Source organism: Equus przewalskii, chromosome 10 (assembly GCF_037783145.1).
Source record: "Equus przewalskii isolate Varuska chromosome 10, EquPr2, whole genome shotgun sequence".
Classification (NCBI taxonomy): Eukaryota; Metazoa; Chordata; class Mammalia; order Perissodactyla; family Equidae; genus Equus; species Equus przewalskii.
Window position 1 is genome coordinate 46,180,804 of NC_091840.1, and position 17,167 is coordinate 46,197,970.

The 17,167-nt window shown below is 51.4% G+C and overlaps 1 protein-coding gene across 48 annotated transcripts in view; it reads left to right on the forward strand.

Moving 5' to 3' along the window:
* RAP1GAP2 (RAP1 GTPase activating protein 2) overlaps positions 1-17,167 on the forward strand; it is a 211,596-nt gene that overhangs the window by 64,454 nt on the left and 129,975 nt on the right. For 3 of the 48 annotated variants that reach the window (XR_011523586.1, XM_070562982.1, XM_070562963.1), the window contains exon 1: positions 11,805-12,004. The exons of 42 other annotated variants lie outside the window; for them this stretch is intronic. Coding sequence is in view for 4 of the 6 variants with exons in the window: in XM_070562982.1 (XP_070419083.1) it covers positions 11,898-12,004 (107 nt within the window). In the remaining 2 variants the exon portion in view is untranslated. Of the gene's footprint in view, positions 1-11,589; positions 11,704-11,803; positions 12,005-17,167 lie in introns of those variants that run through there. 3 more of the 48 variants (XM_070562992.1, XM_070562971.1, XM_070562960.1) reach the window with 3 other exon arrangements.

Genomic DNA, 17,167 nt, shown 5'->3' on the forward strand with positions numbered 1-17,167 from the left:
CGACCTGCATGCTGACAGCAAAGAGAAAGAGAGAAATTCTGTTTTATCTGTACGTTCAGATTTGTGCCACCCTGCCTTCCCCTTGAGTAGGGTCAGGAGGACTGCCCCCACACCTGTCACTCATGGGCTGGGTTGGTGCATCCGGGTCTGTTTGCATTGAGGAAGCAGCTCCAGGGGCTCCTCCTGGGGAGTCTTATCCATGGCCCACTTTGGGGGATGGTCCCCTTGGGTGAAGGAGTGATGTGGCCTTCTTACTTGTCTAAAGCTGTTATTTTGCTCCTTCAAGTGTTTCATTGCCCATTGGGTAGAGATCTGGTATGTTAATCAACTAGGCTACTAGTGACAGAAATCTAAGTCAAACTGGCTTAAGAAAAAAAAAAGGGATACCAAAAGTAGAAACAAATCTAAGAAAACTCTTATAATTGATAAGTTTAAGAAAACTGGCTTCAGGAATAGCTGGATCCAGGTGGGTCAGAAAATGTCATCAGACAATCTGTTCCTATCTCTTGGCTCTGCTTTCCTCTGCATTCACTTCATTCACAGGCAGCTCTCCTCTCATAAGACAGCCACCAACTTTGGAAACCCCAGGGTGTAGCAAGCTGCTTCTTTCTATGGTGCCAGCAGAAACATAGGTGTTCACCCTGTTTGGACCAAGTAGGTTTATATGCTCATCCCTGAAGCAATCATTGTGGCCTTGTGAATAGAATACATGGATTGGTCAGGCCTGGACCGTGTACCCACCCTAGAGCTCAGGATAATTAGGTTAAGAAAGGGACAGCCCCGACTGAACCACAAAAACCACCAGTGGTGTCAGGGTACTCTCCAAGGGAAAATCAACATCTGTCAACCAGAAGAAGGGGCCTGGGTACTGAGCAGGCAGAGAAGCAGATTCTGCTTCATCTGATGACAGGCATGGTGAGCCTCTGATTGGTTGAGTCATTGCCTAATCTCCTGGGGTCTCTAGTCCTCTTCATTTTGGATTTTGTGGAAGTCAGTGTCTATGGAGACCATTTGTGTCTGGGTCCCAGCTCTGCTTCTTAGTAGCTGTGTGATCCTGGACAGAAGAGTTAACCTCTCTGGGTCTCAGTGTACTCATCCAGCAAATGGGGATGATATGAATATTCCTTCGTTACAGAGCTGTAAGTATCCAGTGGAGTAACAGGTGTGAAAGTGCTTATGACTATAAAGTGCTCCACTGAGGGCGTGGTGTTCGTGCCCTCTGAGCTGATGCTCCTGCTTCAGGGTGGCAGGGCCTATTCTTGGAGCTGCTCCCCAGACAGTCGGGAAGGTGACCTGCCCCGGACCCCACAGGATGAGTGGGATAATTTCTCCTCAGGTGACCCTAGAATGGAGCAGAGCACTGTCCCACAAGGGGACCGTCGGAGCCCTCTGCTCATTCTCTGAGCCCCAGAGGAGGAAGGTGGAAGTACATGGGCTGGCACAGTGATTCTCAAGTTGGAACTGGGAAAGGCGACATTAGGTGGTGCAAAGACACAGCATTGCCTGACGCTGATCACCAGGGAGAAAGCCATTCCCTTTTCAGTTCTCCTTCAGTGCTCCTTGCAGCCTCAGGGAGAAGAGCTCAGTTAGGTGCTCATATGTCTTTCACACTCTGTAACATTTGCTAATGTCCCTTATTGATGGAGAGAGGGTCTCAGGCTCAGGGCCTTGGGCAGGCAACAGGGTCTTGCTAGCTAGATTGTAATAACACTGTTTAATTTTCATTATACTTACTTTTTAAAAAGTAGAATTTTTTTTTTAGGACTGTTGTAGATTTATAGAAAAATTGAGAAGATGGTACAGAGAGTTCCCATATGCCCCATAACCCAGTTTCCCCTATTGTCAACATCTTGGATCAGTATGGTACATTTGCTGTAATTGATGAGCCAATATTGATATGTTATTATCACCTGAAGGCCATAGCTTATTCGGACTTTCTTAATTTTTCTCTAAGGTCCTTTTTCTGTCCAAGGATCCCGTCTGAATCCCACATTGCATTCAGTTGCCATGTCTCCTTAGGTTCTTCTTGGCTGGGGGAGTTTCTCAGATTCTGCTTGTTTTTGATGGTGAGGTGGATTACAGGATGCCCCTCAACTGAGATTCATCTGATGTTTTTCTCATGATTAGGCTGAGGTTTGGGGGTTTTGGGAGGAAGACCACAGAGGCAAAGTACCATTTTCTTTCTTTTGTTTTAAGTGGGAGTATAATTGACATAAACTATTATATTAGTTCCAGGTGTACAACATAGTGATTCAATATTTTTATACATTACAAAGTGATCACCATGATATGTCTAGTTACCATCTGTCACCATACAAAATTGTTACAACATTATTGACTATATGCCCTATGCTGTACATTACATCCCGTTAAAGTGCCCTTTTCATCCCATCATATCAAAGGTGCATGCTATCAACACGACCTACCACTGTTGACGTTGGCCTTGATCACCTGGCTAAGGCAGTATTTGTCTTGTTTCTCCACTGCAAAGTTACTCTTTGTTCCCCCGGAATATACTGTACCCTTTGGAAGGAGGTCACTGTGCACAGCCCACACCCAAGGAGTAGGATATTATATTTACTTTTATAATTACCTTCCATTCATAGGATTAATGTCAAATCTTTTAAAAACATTTGTTTAAAGAAGAAAGTTTATTTAAAGAAAAACATTACATAGATAAATGGTACAGGAGGTATGTGGACATTTCAAAAATCAGAAGAGCCGTCCTTGAGTGATAGATGTTAGAGAAACTCTGGAGGCGGAAGATATTGAGAATAGGTGCTGGGAAAACGCATGGGTCTCAGGCTCACCTCCTGGCCTGGTCCCGAAGTCCTTTTAAGACAGAATGGGAAGCAGGGGGTATATTCATGGGCAGTGTCAAGATGTGGCCCCCGAGAAGCCCCAGACACAGCCTAGAAGAGCCGTGGCCACCCAGGCATGGGCGTGAGGCCTCCCTGGGGCACGACCTTTCCCCTGGTCCTCCTGTCCCCATAGCATCTCTAAGGACACAGAAGCCTGAGTCAGAGGGAGCCTGTAGCAGTGTCCTGTGCAGACGGGCCATCTGAGTCTCAAACTTCTCTATCACTCTGGGTCGGATAGGCCCTTCCACAAACATTTACTCCACCACCCGGGGTGGTATTCGTATCCTTCTCATGTTGGTAGAGGGGAGGAGGGGTCTGTCCAGGTCCCCAGCTGGTCAGGGCCAACCCTGAAAGCTCCGTCTGGCCCTGGGGCTCATGCTTGGTGATGGGTAGGGAATTGGCCACCAGCCTTGGATGTGAAACTAATTACACTCCTTTATTTTTCCAGAAATGCTTAAATCCCTCTAGGGTTGGCAGGAAATACAGTAGTTTTGGAGTCCCCCCCCCCCCCAGGGTTGTCTAAAAGCTGGGGGAACTTTTGGGTGCCCTGAAGGAGACCTTGGCTGCTTTGAAGTTTCTCCTTGTGAGACTCACACGGCCGCGCCGGCTGGGCATGGGGCTTCTAAGTCGGCATCCTTTTAGCCACCCCATCTGAGTTTTCTCACCTGTGAGAGGGTGAGGGAGGAGGGTGGGTCCCCAGCCTTGGGACCTCGATGCTCTGCCCTCCCCTCCGGCAAACCCAATTCCATCAAGTCGAAAGCCTGGAAGATTTTCTGGGGCCAGAAAAGCTCAGACTCCAGGATATATGATCCTCCCGGAAGGGTGCTCTCCCTTACTCTTTTCTTTTCCCCTCCTACCCTCCTTCCTTCCAACGATATTTTTGGAGGGTTAGAGTTTGTCCGATGCCATCCTGGGCACGGGGTGGGGTGGGGTGTGGGGACGTGATGGTGATGGCTAAGACATACACGGTGTCTGCCCCCATGGGGTTTACAGTCCACTGGGGCAAAGAGACCAAAAAAACCTAGCAAACAGACACATCAATAAAAAACAAACACCCCACCCCTGCCCCAAGCTAGAATAATTGCCGTGAAACAAACCAGGGGCTAGATGCAGAATAACCAAGAGGGATGTACTTTGGGTGAGTGGTCAAGGAAGCCCTCTCTGGGGAGGGGACATTCTTTTGGGATAGGTCAACAGCTGAGAAGGCAGCGCTGTTAATTTCCCATTTGGATCGTTTCGTTACATTACACTGTCGATTAATTGCCTACACTTGTTTCCAGCATCCCGCTGCCCTGCCGGGTGGGGTGCATTGAGACTGTTTCCACCCCAGGTGCTCCAAGAAACACAGGACCCTTGCTGGCTTAGCATCGTGAAGACAGCAATTCTCATAGCTTGACACGGGGCCACACGGAGGGCACTACTGGCCTTGCCTGGAGACGCTCTCAGAACACCTTCCCCACGTGACCCCTGCACGACAGGGTGATGGATGCGGTTCTCACAAAGCTGGCTCCTGAGCCCGGCTCTCCATAACTTTGATGCTGCTCTAATGTATTCAGAAGAAGAAACAAAGGGGAAATTTTGGTCCCTTAGTTATTAGCTGTGACCCATCATTGTGACCCACGCAGCCCCTGGTCCTGCCTTGTGACTCTGAGCGAGGGGGCTGGGGCAGGGGAGAAAGGGGAGGAAGCAGAGAGTTTGGAGCCTTAGGGTGAAGGGAAAGTTTCTGAAGCCGCCTTGGGACTTGAGGGAGGTTAAGGGAGTAGGAACGAAATGGCGTTTTTCCCTAAGCGTGAAGGGGACTTGCTCACCAGGAGAGCTTAGATTACAACAGGAACGATGCAGGCTAGACAGCTGGAAGAACTTTCCTGATGGGAAGGGTGGCAAGGCCCCAGAAAGCAGACCTGGGAGAAAGCTTGCGAATTGTAGACACAGCTGCTCAGTGGGAGGCTCAGAGCTGGGGGAGAGGGTCCTGTGTCAACAAGGAAGATAAGCTTTGTGTTTGTCTTTAAGGCTAAAAGGACTTAATGACAGCGTGCGGAAAAAGTCATTCACACATCAATGAGTTAGAGTCCAGAGTCCGTAGTGAAGGAAACTCTGTTTCTGGCTGGGTAGAAAGGGTCTGATTACGCCCACCAATGGGGCAGTTTCCCTCTAGAAAGGAGTATCCAACCCAGAGTTCTTCACGGACTCATAGAAGCAAGAGATTAGTTCAGACAACAGAAAAAAAAAAAAAAGAATTGATCAGGAATCAAGTAGATGGGGCCCTAACCTATGAATTTTGTTGACCCGGCATGTGAGTGATCTGCAAACCACATGGTGAATTTTGTGTTGTTGAATTGAAGGTGAAGTCAGTGCCCCTGCCGCGTCTGGTCCGGCTTGCACACTCTCCTTGGTACCCTGTGCACACACACACGCACACACACACACACCCCCAGTGGAGTGTGCTGGGAATTCAAACTCAGTGCACTGGCCACCTAAATCCTAAATGGGACCGCGGTGTCTGTGTGAGTGAACACACCTCAGTCTTTCTAAAAACCCTTGTACAGACACGTGAGAAGGAGGAGAGAGAGAGAGGTTCTCAAGTCAGGGTTGGAAAACCCTCAGATGCTCTCTCTCATTTCTGTCAAGCTTGGTTTTTGGATTCCCACTGAGCGGCCACTGTGAGCAAGGACTCAAAACAGCACAGCGAGAAAGGCCACTTAAAGAGCACTTACCAGGTGCTGCGTGTGCATTCTCATTTAATTAAGGATCATATCCACCTTCTTACTTATTTATAAAATTAATCTGGAGTCCTTATAAATGTGTAAATAGAAGAAAAAATACAAAGACAAAAATCAGCATACTTCCAGATATAATCACCATTAACCCTTTTTCCCACTATGAACGTTTTCTTTTACTTTTTATCATGAAAATGTCAAGCATATAAACAGAATAGTGTCATGACCCGCCCCTCCACAATTATCAACATTCTGCCATTCTTGTTTCATCTCTACCCCCCACTGCACACCCCACTCTATTATTACCACTTTTATGATTAATTTCAGTTCCTTTTTCAGGTAAAGTTTACATACGTTGAAATGCACAAATCTTATACATTTTGGACAAACGGATGCCACCACCCTATCCTGATATAGAACGTTTCCATCTCGCCAGAGAAGTCCCCACCCCCAGAGGCAACCACTGTTCTACTTTTTTGCACCTTAGATTGTCTGTTTTAAAACTTTGCTTAAATAGAATCATACAGTGAATATTTTTTGTATCTGGCTTCTGTCACTCAGCATAATGCCTTTGAAATTCAGCCATGTTGTTGCGTGTGTCAGTATTTTGTTCCTTTTTATTGCTGTGTGCTATTCCACATGTGGATATACCATAGTTTGTTGATGGACTATTTTGAATAAAGCTGCTATGAACACTTTCCTATAAATCTTTGTGTGGACCATGCGTGCTCCTTGTAAGAACCCTACGAGGATGGCACTGTTGTTATCCCCATTTTCCAGATGATGAAACCGAGGCTCTGAGAGATTAAATTTCTAACCCAAGGCCACTCAGACAGTAAAAACTGGAGATGGGATTCTAGTCCCGGTTTGTCTGAGGGGTCTTTTAGTTTTTCTTCACGGTAGCATCTTTGCACCACAGCTAGCTGAGGTCATCAAGTATAGGGACAAATGGGTCCTCACTTCAATGGCCTGTTAGTTCATAAGGAGTGTTGGCTCAGGACAGTAGGTGGTATTGATAATAATGGCTCTGAGTCACCAAGAAAAGGTTGCATTAAACCTGTCTTTAAAAAGGACCAAAATATGTGAGATGTTTTAGAGAATTTTCTAGCCAAGGTCATTACAATAAAAGCAAGCAAGCAAACAAAAGTTTTGCTACTCAAAGCTCTGTTGACTGGAAGTTTCAAGTGTAATACGTCATCTCCCGAGGAAGCCAGGCACAGAAGGCATCCCTGGGCATATAAAATAGTATATAAATAATCCATGTATAAGAAACCACTCTGTTCTCTGTAGAGCCAAACTGAATAGGTTTTTGGAGAGTCTGCCTGTTCTTGCTTTGAAAGATGTTGCTAAGCAATGTTGCTAATATTGTGGAAAGACAGCTTCCCTCCCCGCTTTTCCACTCAGCCCCAGAAACCCTAGGGTTGGAAGTGGCTTCAGTGGTAGCAGGAATTGGGGAGGCCTGATAATCTATGAGGTAGGGGCTGGGGACCCTGGGGGCGACACGATTGTGCTGTAGGCTACGGAGCCCTCGGCCTTGGCCTCACGGGCTCCTGCGTCTCTGCAATGACCCCTGGGCAACCTCTTTGCAAAATTCACTTTTTCATGTTCGTCAGAAATTGCACACACAGAAGAATCCTTTTGAATGTTTCTACTGTGGGAGAAATTATAGTTGTATCACTTAAATTCATAGATTCAAAATTCCATAAATGAACCAAAAAGAAATATTTTAAATACCTCCAATGACCCAAGAAGTAGATGAGGAACTCCTTTCTTCCTCCTCCTACCCCTTTTGTAACCCCTGAACGGGAAGTCAGCACAGTTCTGATTGACACCATGCATTGCAGGTTCTGGGTACCAAATGATGTGCAGCCCAAGGGCTGGATGCCTGCCACTGAGTGGGAGCTGTGGGTTTCCTCGGGCATGGTTTCCTTTCCCTGGAGCTCGGAAATGCCACACAAGTCACCCAGATCCGTTTCCAGCATCTGAGCCAGTTTCTCGGCAGATCCTCTGTTTGGTATGATAAGCTCCGGGAAAGTACGGCTGAGCTGTGGTTCCCGAGGCTTGTCTTGAGGCCTCCCAGCCCGACCTGGGCATGGCCTGTTGCTGAAGGACCCTGTTGTGGTGGGATAGACCCCTTCGGGGTGGGTGAGGGTCTGAAAGGGAAGGTTAGGAGCTGGGAGAGGGGTCAACATGTTGGCAAAGACCCCTCCTGTATGTCTCTGTTTTCAAAATAGAAACTGCTTCCCCACCTCAAATGATCTTCCCAATCTTTCCCTCCATCCCCCCTCCTCTCTCTCTCTCCCTCCCTCTTTCCCTCCCTGCCTTCTCTCTCCCCCTTTCTCTGCTCTTTCTCTTTTCTTTTTCCTCACGTGGTGTATCCCAGAAGCAACTGTACTGTGGCCCCAGCAGGGGGCGCTGATGTACCTGCCAAGAACGAATGTCAGTCCACTTCCTTAGGAGCACAGGTGTGAGTGCTCTGCAGAGAGAGCTGTGAGCCGCGCTTCCGAGTGATTTCTCTGAGCTGGTGTGTGTATCGGTGTGCCCCAAAGGCATAAGAGAGTGGGAGTGCTGGCTTGTCCCCAGCAGGTCTGAAGTTGTATATTTATAACTCTTGAATTGCTCCAAAGGTTGTGTGATCCGTGGGGAGGCTGAGGACACTGTCCCCTGCAGAAGGGGAGGGGCGAGGCATCTGAAGACGTCTGGTTTACATAAAAGGTCCCACCTCGTGGCTCCACAGCCCCTCTTGCCCCACATCTACGCCCAATCCTGGCCCAGAAGGGTTGCAGTCATTTTGCAGAGCAGCGGAGGCACTGGGAGGCAGAGGTGGGGTGGGGCGGGGAGGGAGGGAGTGCTTGCTCCAGGCTCTCTCTGAGACCTGGGTGCTGACTGATTCCTGGTTTCACACGGATGTGTCTCCTGAAGCGGGTTCCCAGGCACAGAAGGCCCTTTTCTTCAGGACCAAGCATGCGTGTCTGAGTGTCTCACCCCACTGGTGCCTTAGGAACGGCTGTGCAGCTGTGCCCTCTGTTCTCGATTAACTTCCTTGTCCCCTCCTCCCCTTGCCCCAGGGCCCCTCAGCCTTTGGGTCTCCCCAGATTGGGGCAGAGACCCAGGCTGGCAGCTGCCTGGCACTTTGTTCTCAGGGCCTGTGGGCTAGGGAAGGGATGGGCTGGAATGGGGCTTTGAGCTGGGACACTGCTGGGGATAAGCTGCTGGTCTGGATATGTCCAGCCTTCTCAGTCCACCTCAAAGTGCCCCATGGGTGTGGCCTGAAAAGACACCTCCGAGTCACTAATGTGAAAATGTTCCCTTTCGGTTCTCTTTCAAACTTAATCATTTCTTCAAGGACAGTGTCTTCCTTTGGCACAGTGTATGGCTGACACCTGCACTTGTCTGTTTTTCTCTGTTAGTGAAGGTGCTTCAGGCTCAGAGCTTTCGTCAGGCAACAGTATATTGAGCTGAAATTTAATACGTTTGTATTTATTTTCATGGTATAAAGGACAAATAATAATGGATTTTCATTTAGGGTGGTAATGTTTTCTTTGAAGATTAAGTAAAAAAGTGAATCGATTTAATTAAAGCAAAATAAGAAGTAAATAACTGAGTAGTAAAGTTTTAAGATGGGAAAGTGTGAAGGTGGTATGTGAACGGCCTAATTTTGGAGAACAGTGGCTGGGTCACTTGGCACAAGGGAGCTGGAAATGGGATGGTCTTGTGGTTCCGTAGGTGTTAGCCCTGACTGTTCTGGGCAAGGATGGTCTTCTGTTTCTCTCTTACCCTAGTCTCTTGCACAAAGCTGGACACATCCTAAGTGATTAGTAAATATGTTGGTGGAATGGGCAAGTCTAGCATAGATGGCCACGACATTCTCTGCCATGGATGAGCCTCCTTAGGCCTTGGTGTTTCCTGTGTGGGGTGTGGGCAGAAGGAAGGCCTCCCCCCCATCCCCTGGAAACTTCTACCTCTCAGGGCCCCAGGAATCAGATCATGTATGGTCTTTTGGGGACAACCTTGTGTTTTCAGCCACATTGGGGCTGGAAACATCTTGGTTGTAGAGTTGCTGAGAGGGCCTGGAACCCTAGAACAACAATGAATAAAGTTACCTGCTTGTTGGAAAAATTTTTTGCCTTCATCCCAATGCCCCTTGCCCACTGATGTGTGTGCTTGACCTAAAATATCTCCTAGGCAGTGGGGGATGGGTGGGAACCATCCACACTCACCTCCCTGGGAGGTGGTCAGGCCTTGATCTGAGGGGCAGCTACCCCTGTGTGTGCATAAAATACACCCCATGCTGGGCTAGACCTATGGCCAGTGCCCCCAGCACCTGCCCTGCCATCTAGCTGAAGGAGTCCATCAGCTAACTTCTTGGTTCTGTGTATTGCCAGAGGCCGGAGAAGCCCTGGGCTGCGTGTGCTGGGACTCTGCCCTCTTCTAGACCGAGGACGCTCATTTCCCAGTTCTTTTTCCAGACTGATTCTCAGGTCACTACTGATGTGGTCCTTGCCGCCGGCCTAACTGCAGTCCCAGGGGTGGCGCCTGGGTCACTCACTCTGGCTATAAATAGATGTCTATGGCTATATCTGTGGTCCCCCTACACCCAGGCGGGCTCAGGGGGCTGAGGCCATTGCTAATGGATGCATCATAAATAAACCAGTCATATTTTGGCACCGCCCTCGTGCTCCCTCCCCCCCGCCCCAACTCCAATGCCAGCAAGATGTTGTGCCCATTGGAGAGGCCGGGCTGAGGCCTCAGGCCCTTAATTTCATTTGCCGCCCCTGACCCCTCTCCAGCAAGGTCCCCTTCCCTGTCTGGATTTTCTTGCTTGCTTGAACACCAGACTGTGTAAAAAACAAGGCAAATTGCCTCAGGGACCTCTTTGGACCCAACAGGGCTGTTTCCAAAGATGGACTAATTGGCTTGTTTTAATTCTTTCCAGCCCTTTGCCCGATTCCGTTCCCTGGGGGGAATGAACGGAGAAGCAAAGCCAGTCGTTACTCCGCTACTCCGGGGCGTGGGGTGGGGGGTGGTGAGAGGGGCTAGGCTCCCCGCAAAAGTGAGTGAGTGAGGGGTGCTTACGAGCACCCCAGGCCAGGGTCCTTCTCCCAAGAACTGGCGAGACCCTCCGTCTTTGCGTTCTGAAGTGAGGAGGAAGCTTGCGCGCGGTGTGCAGGAAGAGGGGAAGAACGGACGCAGGGTGTGCGCCGCGGCCAGCGCTGGGGCCCCGGGTCTGGCGGAGTGGGGTGCCCCCCCGCGTCTCCCTGGCAACCCGGGACGCGGGGCGGAGGTGTAGCCGCCGTGAAATTGATCATCGACCCTATGTTGCGTCAAACTTCCAGGTCCGGGAAAACAAATGTTAAGCCAGGGGCTGACCCCAGCCCACGTAGGTGCCGACGCTGGAGGGAACCCCTCCACTCCCACGACGATCCTTTCCTGGACTTGGGGAAAGCTGGGAAGTAGCATCCAGCTGAGTCAAAACGCCAGGGAGCCTAGGGCCGGAGGGCGGGCGCCGGGCGCTTGGCTCGGGTGCCCCCCTAACCGCCCGGCAGCCTGTCCCTGGGGCGGGGAAGGCCCCCGGTGGTGCCCGCGCGCGAAGGCAGTTTCGTTTGGACTGAGGACGCGCGTTTCCTCTCGGTGCATGTTTTTTTCTCCCTCTGTTTTAAAGACAGTGACAGCATCGGAGAAGTATCCCGGAGGGCCGGGCTGGAAAAGCGCGTCAGCCGCCTTTGCTTGGGGAGGGAGCCCAGGACCCGGCTAGCGGGGGTGGGGGACCGAGAGGGAGAGGCGAGGCAAGGGCGGGAGGCCCGGCCGCCCGGCCGGACGCGGGTCTGGGCGCGAGGCAGAGGGCGAACCCGGGCGCCGAGCCCCCGGGAGCGCTGAGCGCGAGCGGGCCGCCTCCCTCTGCTGGCGGCCGGGCCGCCTGAACCGCCCGCAGCCGGGGCGCCCCGGGCCGGGGCACGGGAGGCGGGGCCGGGGCGGGGTCCCGGGCGCGGGCGGCGCGTCTGAGCCAGAGCCCGGGAGCCGCCCGTCCGGGCCGCGCCCCGAGCGAGCTTTGGAAATGCCCGCGCTGGGGGTGCGGGCGCCGGCCGCCCGGCGGGCCCCGAGGAGACGCTGAAGGTCGCCGGGAAGTGAGCGCCCAGTCACCTGACCCCCGGGGCGCACCTAGGCGGGGCGGGGCCCATGCGAGGCGGGCGGCCGGGGCCGGGGCGCGGGCGCAGGGGCCGGGAGCGGGTGGCGCGGAGCGCGCGGAGCCGGGCCGGCGGGGGCGCGCGGCGGGCGGGCGAGGGCGAGGGCGCGGCCGGGCACCGCCGGCGGCCTCGCCATGTCCCAGCCGGCGGGCAGGATGCATTGCCGAAAGGCGGGGATCCGCGCCGCCGTGGTGCTCATCGGACTCCTGCACAAATCCCGAAAACAGAATAAAGAGAAAAGGTAAAGGCTGGCAGAGCCACCTCCTCTTCCCTCCGCTCTCGTGCTCAATTCCCGTTTTCTTTGGGGTGGACTTTTCCAAAAGGGCGTTTGGCTCCGCGTTGGACGGGAGAAAACCTCTTACTCCAGGCGCCGTCGGGGGAGCGAGTTCGGAGCTTTGCCCCAGACGCTGGCTGTTATGAGAAAGCCCAGGCGGGGCATTGGCTGGGGCGGAGGGCGGCTGGGAGGGCCCTTCGGGCTTATCCCCAACAGCGGGGCACCAAGTCTGTCACCCCCACTCCCGGCATTTGCCGATCGTGGCGCCCTTCCCATAGCCTGCAGCGCGGGTAGCATTGATCCGACTCGGGCGACAGTTCCTGGCCCAGCCCGAATGGCCCAATGCGCTGGGGATGCCATTTGTTTCTCTGCAACTTGGCTGAGCCCGCGAGGTGCCAGCCAGGCCGGGATCTGCTTGCTTTGCGCAAGGTGCGGGCAGGCAAGGAGCAAGTTTGCAGGCTGCTTTCCACCCCACTCTCCTCCTCCTCCCACCTCCGTGTCTCCCTGCCTTTGGGGTCTTCTGTCTTTGACTCACCTTTCTTGGGTTTGCTCTCCTAAATGTTTGCTCCTGAGTGATGAAAATCGTTCTCTCGGGGTATTTCAGAGATACCTGGATGACCTATGGGGTGAGAGGTGTGGGGTTTGGAGTGGGCAAAGGAGCTTTTGGGGCAACTTCCTGGGCTCCAGCACCCAGCTGCAGGCTTGATGTCCACAAGACCCCGGGAGCGGCCCTCACAGGATGGCACATGCTGGGGGACACAAGCCCAAAGCTTCCCAGCAACTGGGGGTCATTGGAGCTGACTGTCCACAGAGATGTTGTGGGGATTTGGGGTAACCTCTGGTGGCCCTGCTGGATCCTCATTTCCGGAGGTGTTTTGGAGTGGTTAGTGCGGCACTGTGTGTAAGACAAGGGCTAGGACACCGGAAGCAGAGCCAGAGACACCTGGGTGGTGACTGGTGGCCCCTGGGCTTGCCCAGGAGCTGGGCGTGCCTGGGGGAGGTGGCAGGCAATGAACTGGAGCAGTATGAGAAGCTGGCGTGGGTTCCCCCTGCGCAGCTGGCTCCCGTCCTGCCTGTCCCCCTTCCTATATTATAGTCTAACTCGATGTTCCCCACAGAGTAGGGTGAATCTCCAGTGAAATGACCTACGGTGGTTAAGCATGAAATAACGGTGAGTCACCTAGTGAGAACGGTCTTCCCTTTTCGGTTCTCTGCTAATTCTTGTGATTTCTTCAAGGGGAAAGTTTCAGGTTGGTGCTAGTCTGGCTATAACACTTTTCTGACACTTGCTAACCTCCCTTTTATAACAAAGAGAGAGCAGACCTCTGGCTCAGGGCCTTTAAATGGGAAACAGGGCCTGCCTACACCGTAGGTTGTTTTTGTACTATTTATTTTTAGGATTCTCTTCTGTTTATGGCCAGTGGTACTGATTTTCCCCTTTGCAGTGGTGATATAAAGCATCACTTTAAATTAAATGCATTAAGTCACAAGAATGAGACTATTTAATAAAAATAGTGGTAATAGTACAAACAGGAGACAATGTGGCAGAAATCCTGCAGGTGATGTAGGAATGGCTGACGTTGGGGGGACACACTCGTCTAGCAGAAAAAGCTGCCAGCAGGCCTCTGGAGCCCAGAGCTCCAGGTCTGGGTTCAGTTCTCCCCTAGATTTTAATTCTCTTCCCTTCCGCCCTTCAGCATCTTATCTGTAGAGGGGGGTGAACAAGCCAACCCTCTAAAGTCAGAAGGATATGGGATGGCTGTTCTGAGACAACCTGGGCCTGTTTTGAGGAATGAGAAGGAAGAGGTGCTTGATAGAAAGGCAGATGCGTTGGACCAGTTCTTATCTCTGAGTATAGAACGTGTGGTGGGGTGGAAAAGTCCCTGCACAGGGAGCTAGAAGTTCTAGTCCTGGCTCATCCGTTGACTGTGATGTGATAATATAGATTTAATCTCCTTGAGCCTCAGTTTCTGCATCTACACAAAGGGCTTGTGAGGCTCAAGTGAGATAATGTGGGCAAAGGTGCATCTGAAAGGTAGGAAGGGCTGCACGAGGATGGAGAGGTGTGATCAGAACCGCTCCCGTTCTCCTCTCTCTGGGCCTGTGCCCCCAGAAACCAAGGTAAGATGTCTGGTGGTGACAGCCCCACCAGTAGTGAAGACCAGCCATGGCTGGGCCGAGGAGGCAGCCATGCAGGCCTGGGCCTGGGCAGCGATAATCTGGTGGGGGGGGGGGGTTTGCAGTGAGGCACAGGGGAGGACCTGGACAGGGGACAGGAAGAGATTGGCTGGCAAGGATGCCCCAGGCTCATGGCATCTTATCCTTCCTGCTGGATGCACGTGCTCTTCCCTGCAACGCAGGCAGACAGTGGTGACCCTCCCACCCCTGCCTTCATCCCATTCTGCTGTTACTCCTGCCATCCTGATTTGGCCGTGGCCTTTACCTACCTGAGGAGAAAGAGAGATTGATCTCATGTTGGTGCTAAATGACCTTTGCTTCCCTTACTGTAATCTGGAGCTTCTTTGTCTTCGAGCGTCTGAAATCAGTGCAGTGCACACTATTGACCCTTGCTCTGTGGGCACTGGCCACGGGGGGTCTGGAGCAGCTGCGGCTGCCAGCCTCTCTTAAGCACTCCCCAAACTCCATGCTGGGTGTTAAATTTGCTGAGTTCCTCTTTCCTCCTCTGTCTCATCACAGGGTCAGGTCAGACTCAGGCCTCTTTTTCATCCTTCCCAGAAGGCTTGATTCATCCATCGATCTTCCCAGCACCTCTAATTGACAGGCTTGTGCAGATAACACTCCTGGCAGTTGGCCATAAGAGATGAAATGGTCCTGTGTGGCTTGCAGTGATGGCCCAGGGGTCCTTGTCATCTTCTTGCCTTCTTCCCAGGTCACGTGGAAATATTGCATAGTGGGGGCAGGTAGGTGTGCCAGGGAGGATGGTCATGACACAGGTATCCCATATGGGCCCAGAATCAGGAGACTCCCAGGCACTCTTGGTAGGTCCTGAGAACTGTGCTCACAGCTCCAGCCTCAGTTTGCTTCCTGGAGAAATGGGTGTGGTGCTCATCAGCCTTGACTTGATGACTCTCTCTCGAGTTGTGGAACAACTTGGAGGTTCTGCTGCTTTCTGACCGCCTTCCAGGGATTCCATCACCGGTGATCTTGCGAAAGCAGTGGCGTGTTTGAAAGGGGATCAGATCTGAGCATCGTTCTAAGGGGGCACCTGAATGAGGCCTTCTTTGGAGACGGCAGTTGGGAAACCACTGTCATGAAGAGCCCTTTAAAACGCTTTGATTTTCAGAGCCCGCTTTCTTAGGGGTGTGGAAGATCAGGGTAGGTGCCAGAGCACCACCTCAGTCATGACGGAAGTGGGTGGTGGGAGGAGCAGTGCCCTCTGGGGAGAAACAGTTGCCTCTGGCGGGAAGGATGGAGGCAGAGGAACGGGGTCAAGATGTGTATGTTCTGAGAGGTGTGGATAAAGTCGGTGTGGACTCAGGTGTGACATTCTGAACTGGAGAGAGGTCAACTAGCATAAATGAAAAAGAAATCCCCTTCTTACAGGGGCAGTTATTTTGGGACAACTCCCACTATGGGGTTTCCCTCCTCCATCAGGAGGAAAACATTAATTCACTCATCATTCAGCAAATCACTACTGGCAGGTTCTAGGGGGCAGAACAGTGAATCTGATGAATCTGATCCCTCCATTGCGGGGTATAATGTCTGGTGGGTTATTCCTATGTAGGTTATTAGAAAAAGTCCATCTCTAGCTTTTTTTAAAAAAACTTTTTATTGTAGAAATTTTCAAGTGTGGCTAAAGTAGAGAGAACAGTGTAATACAGTACTCAGTTTCAGCCGTTATCAACCCATGGCCAATCTTGTTTCATTTATTTACCAACCTACTCCTCCACAAGATTATTTTGAAGAAAATCCCAGACGTTATATCACTTCATTCTGAAATATTTCAGTCTGCATCTTGAAGATAAGAATTCTCCTAAAAAACATAACACTACCATTATCAAACCCCCTCAGTTAACAATATATATTTGTTTTTTTTGGTGAGAAAGATTGGCCCTGAGCTAACATCCGTTGCCAATCTTCCTCTTTTTGCTTGAGGAAGATTGTCCCTGAGCTAATATCTGTACCAATCTTCCTCTACTTTATATGTGGGATGCTGCCACAGCATGGCTTGACCACAGGTGCATGGATCTGTGCCCTGCGAACCCCCGGCTGCAGAAGCAGAGGGTGTGAACTTAACCACTATGCCACCGGGCCAGCCCCAAGAATAATTTCTTAATATTATATTCAGTCAGTATTCACATTTCCCCAATTGTCTCATGAAGTTTTTCAAAAGCTTTTTTGAGTCGGGATTCAAAATATCCAGTGTGATTGGTGATAGTTTTCTCTTTATCTATGTTTTCTCTTCCAGCTCTTTTTTTTCCCCCTTACAGTTTCTTGAAGAAACTAGATGATCATAGGGGGTTCCTCACAGTCAGGATTTCATGGGTGGTGTCTCTTGGTGTCATTCAACATGTTCTTCTGTTCCCTGTGTTACCGTAAGTTGGTATTTAGTTTTAGGGACTCTATCAGAATCAGGTATGAGTTTTTTTAAGATTGACACCTGAGCTAACAACTGTTCCCAATCATTTTTTTTTTTCCTTCTTCTTCTCCCCAAAGTCCCCCAGTTCATAGTTGTATATTGAAGTTGTGGTCCTTCTGGTTATGCTGTGTGGGATGCCACCTCAGCATGGCCCGATGAGCGGTGCCATGTCTGTCCCCAGGATCTGAACCAGCGAAACCCCAGGCCACCGAAGCGGAGCGCGTGAACTCAACCACTTGGCCACGGGGCCGGCCCCTTGGGGGCGAGACCGTGCCGTTGGAGGTTGTCTCGTTTGTCTGTTTTTGTCATGTTTTGAGCTGTTAATTGGTTTCTCCTTAGGGTTTGAAGGCTGGTCTTGTGGGGGACACTTGCATTCTGCCGTGGGAGAGCCAGTGACAGCCCTGCGAGCTGGCTGGAGACAGGGTCTGAGCCTGTGGTGTCCAGGAGTCCTGGCCTTGGAGTTGCAGAGTCCCAGGCCTGGAAGGGGCACGAGGCAGGAGCTGATCCACTTCCTGGCCTCAGAACAGATG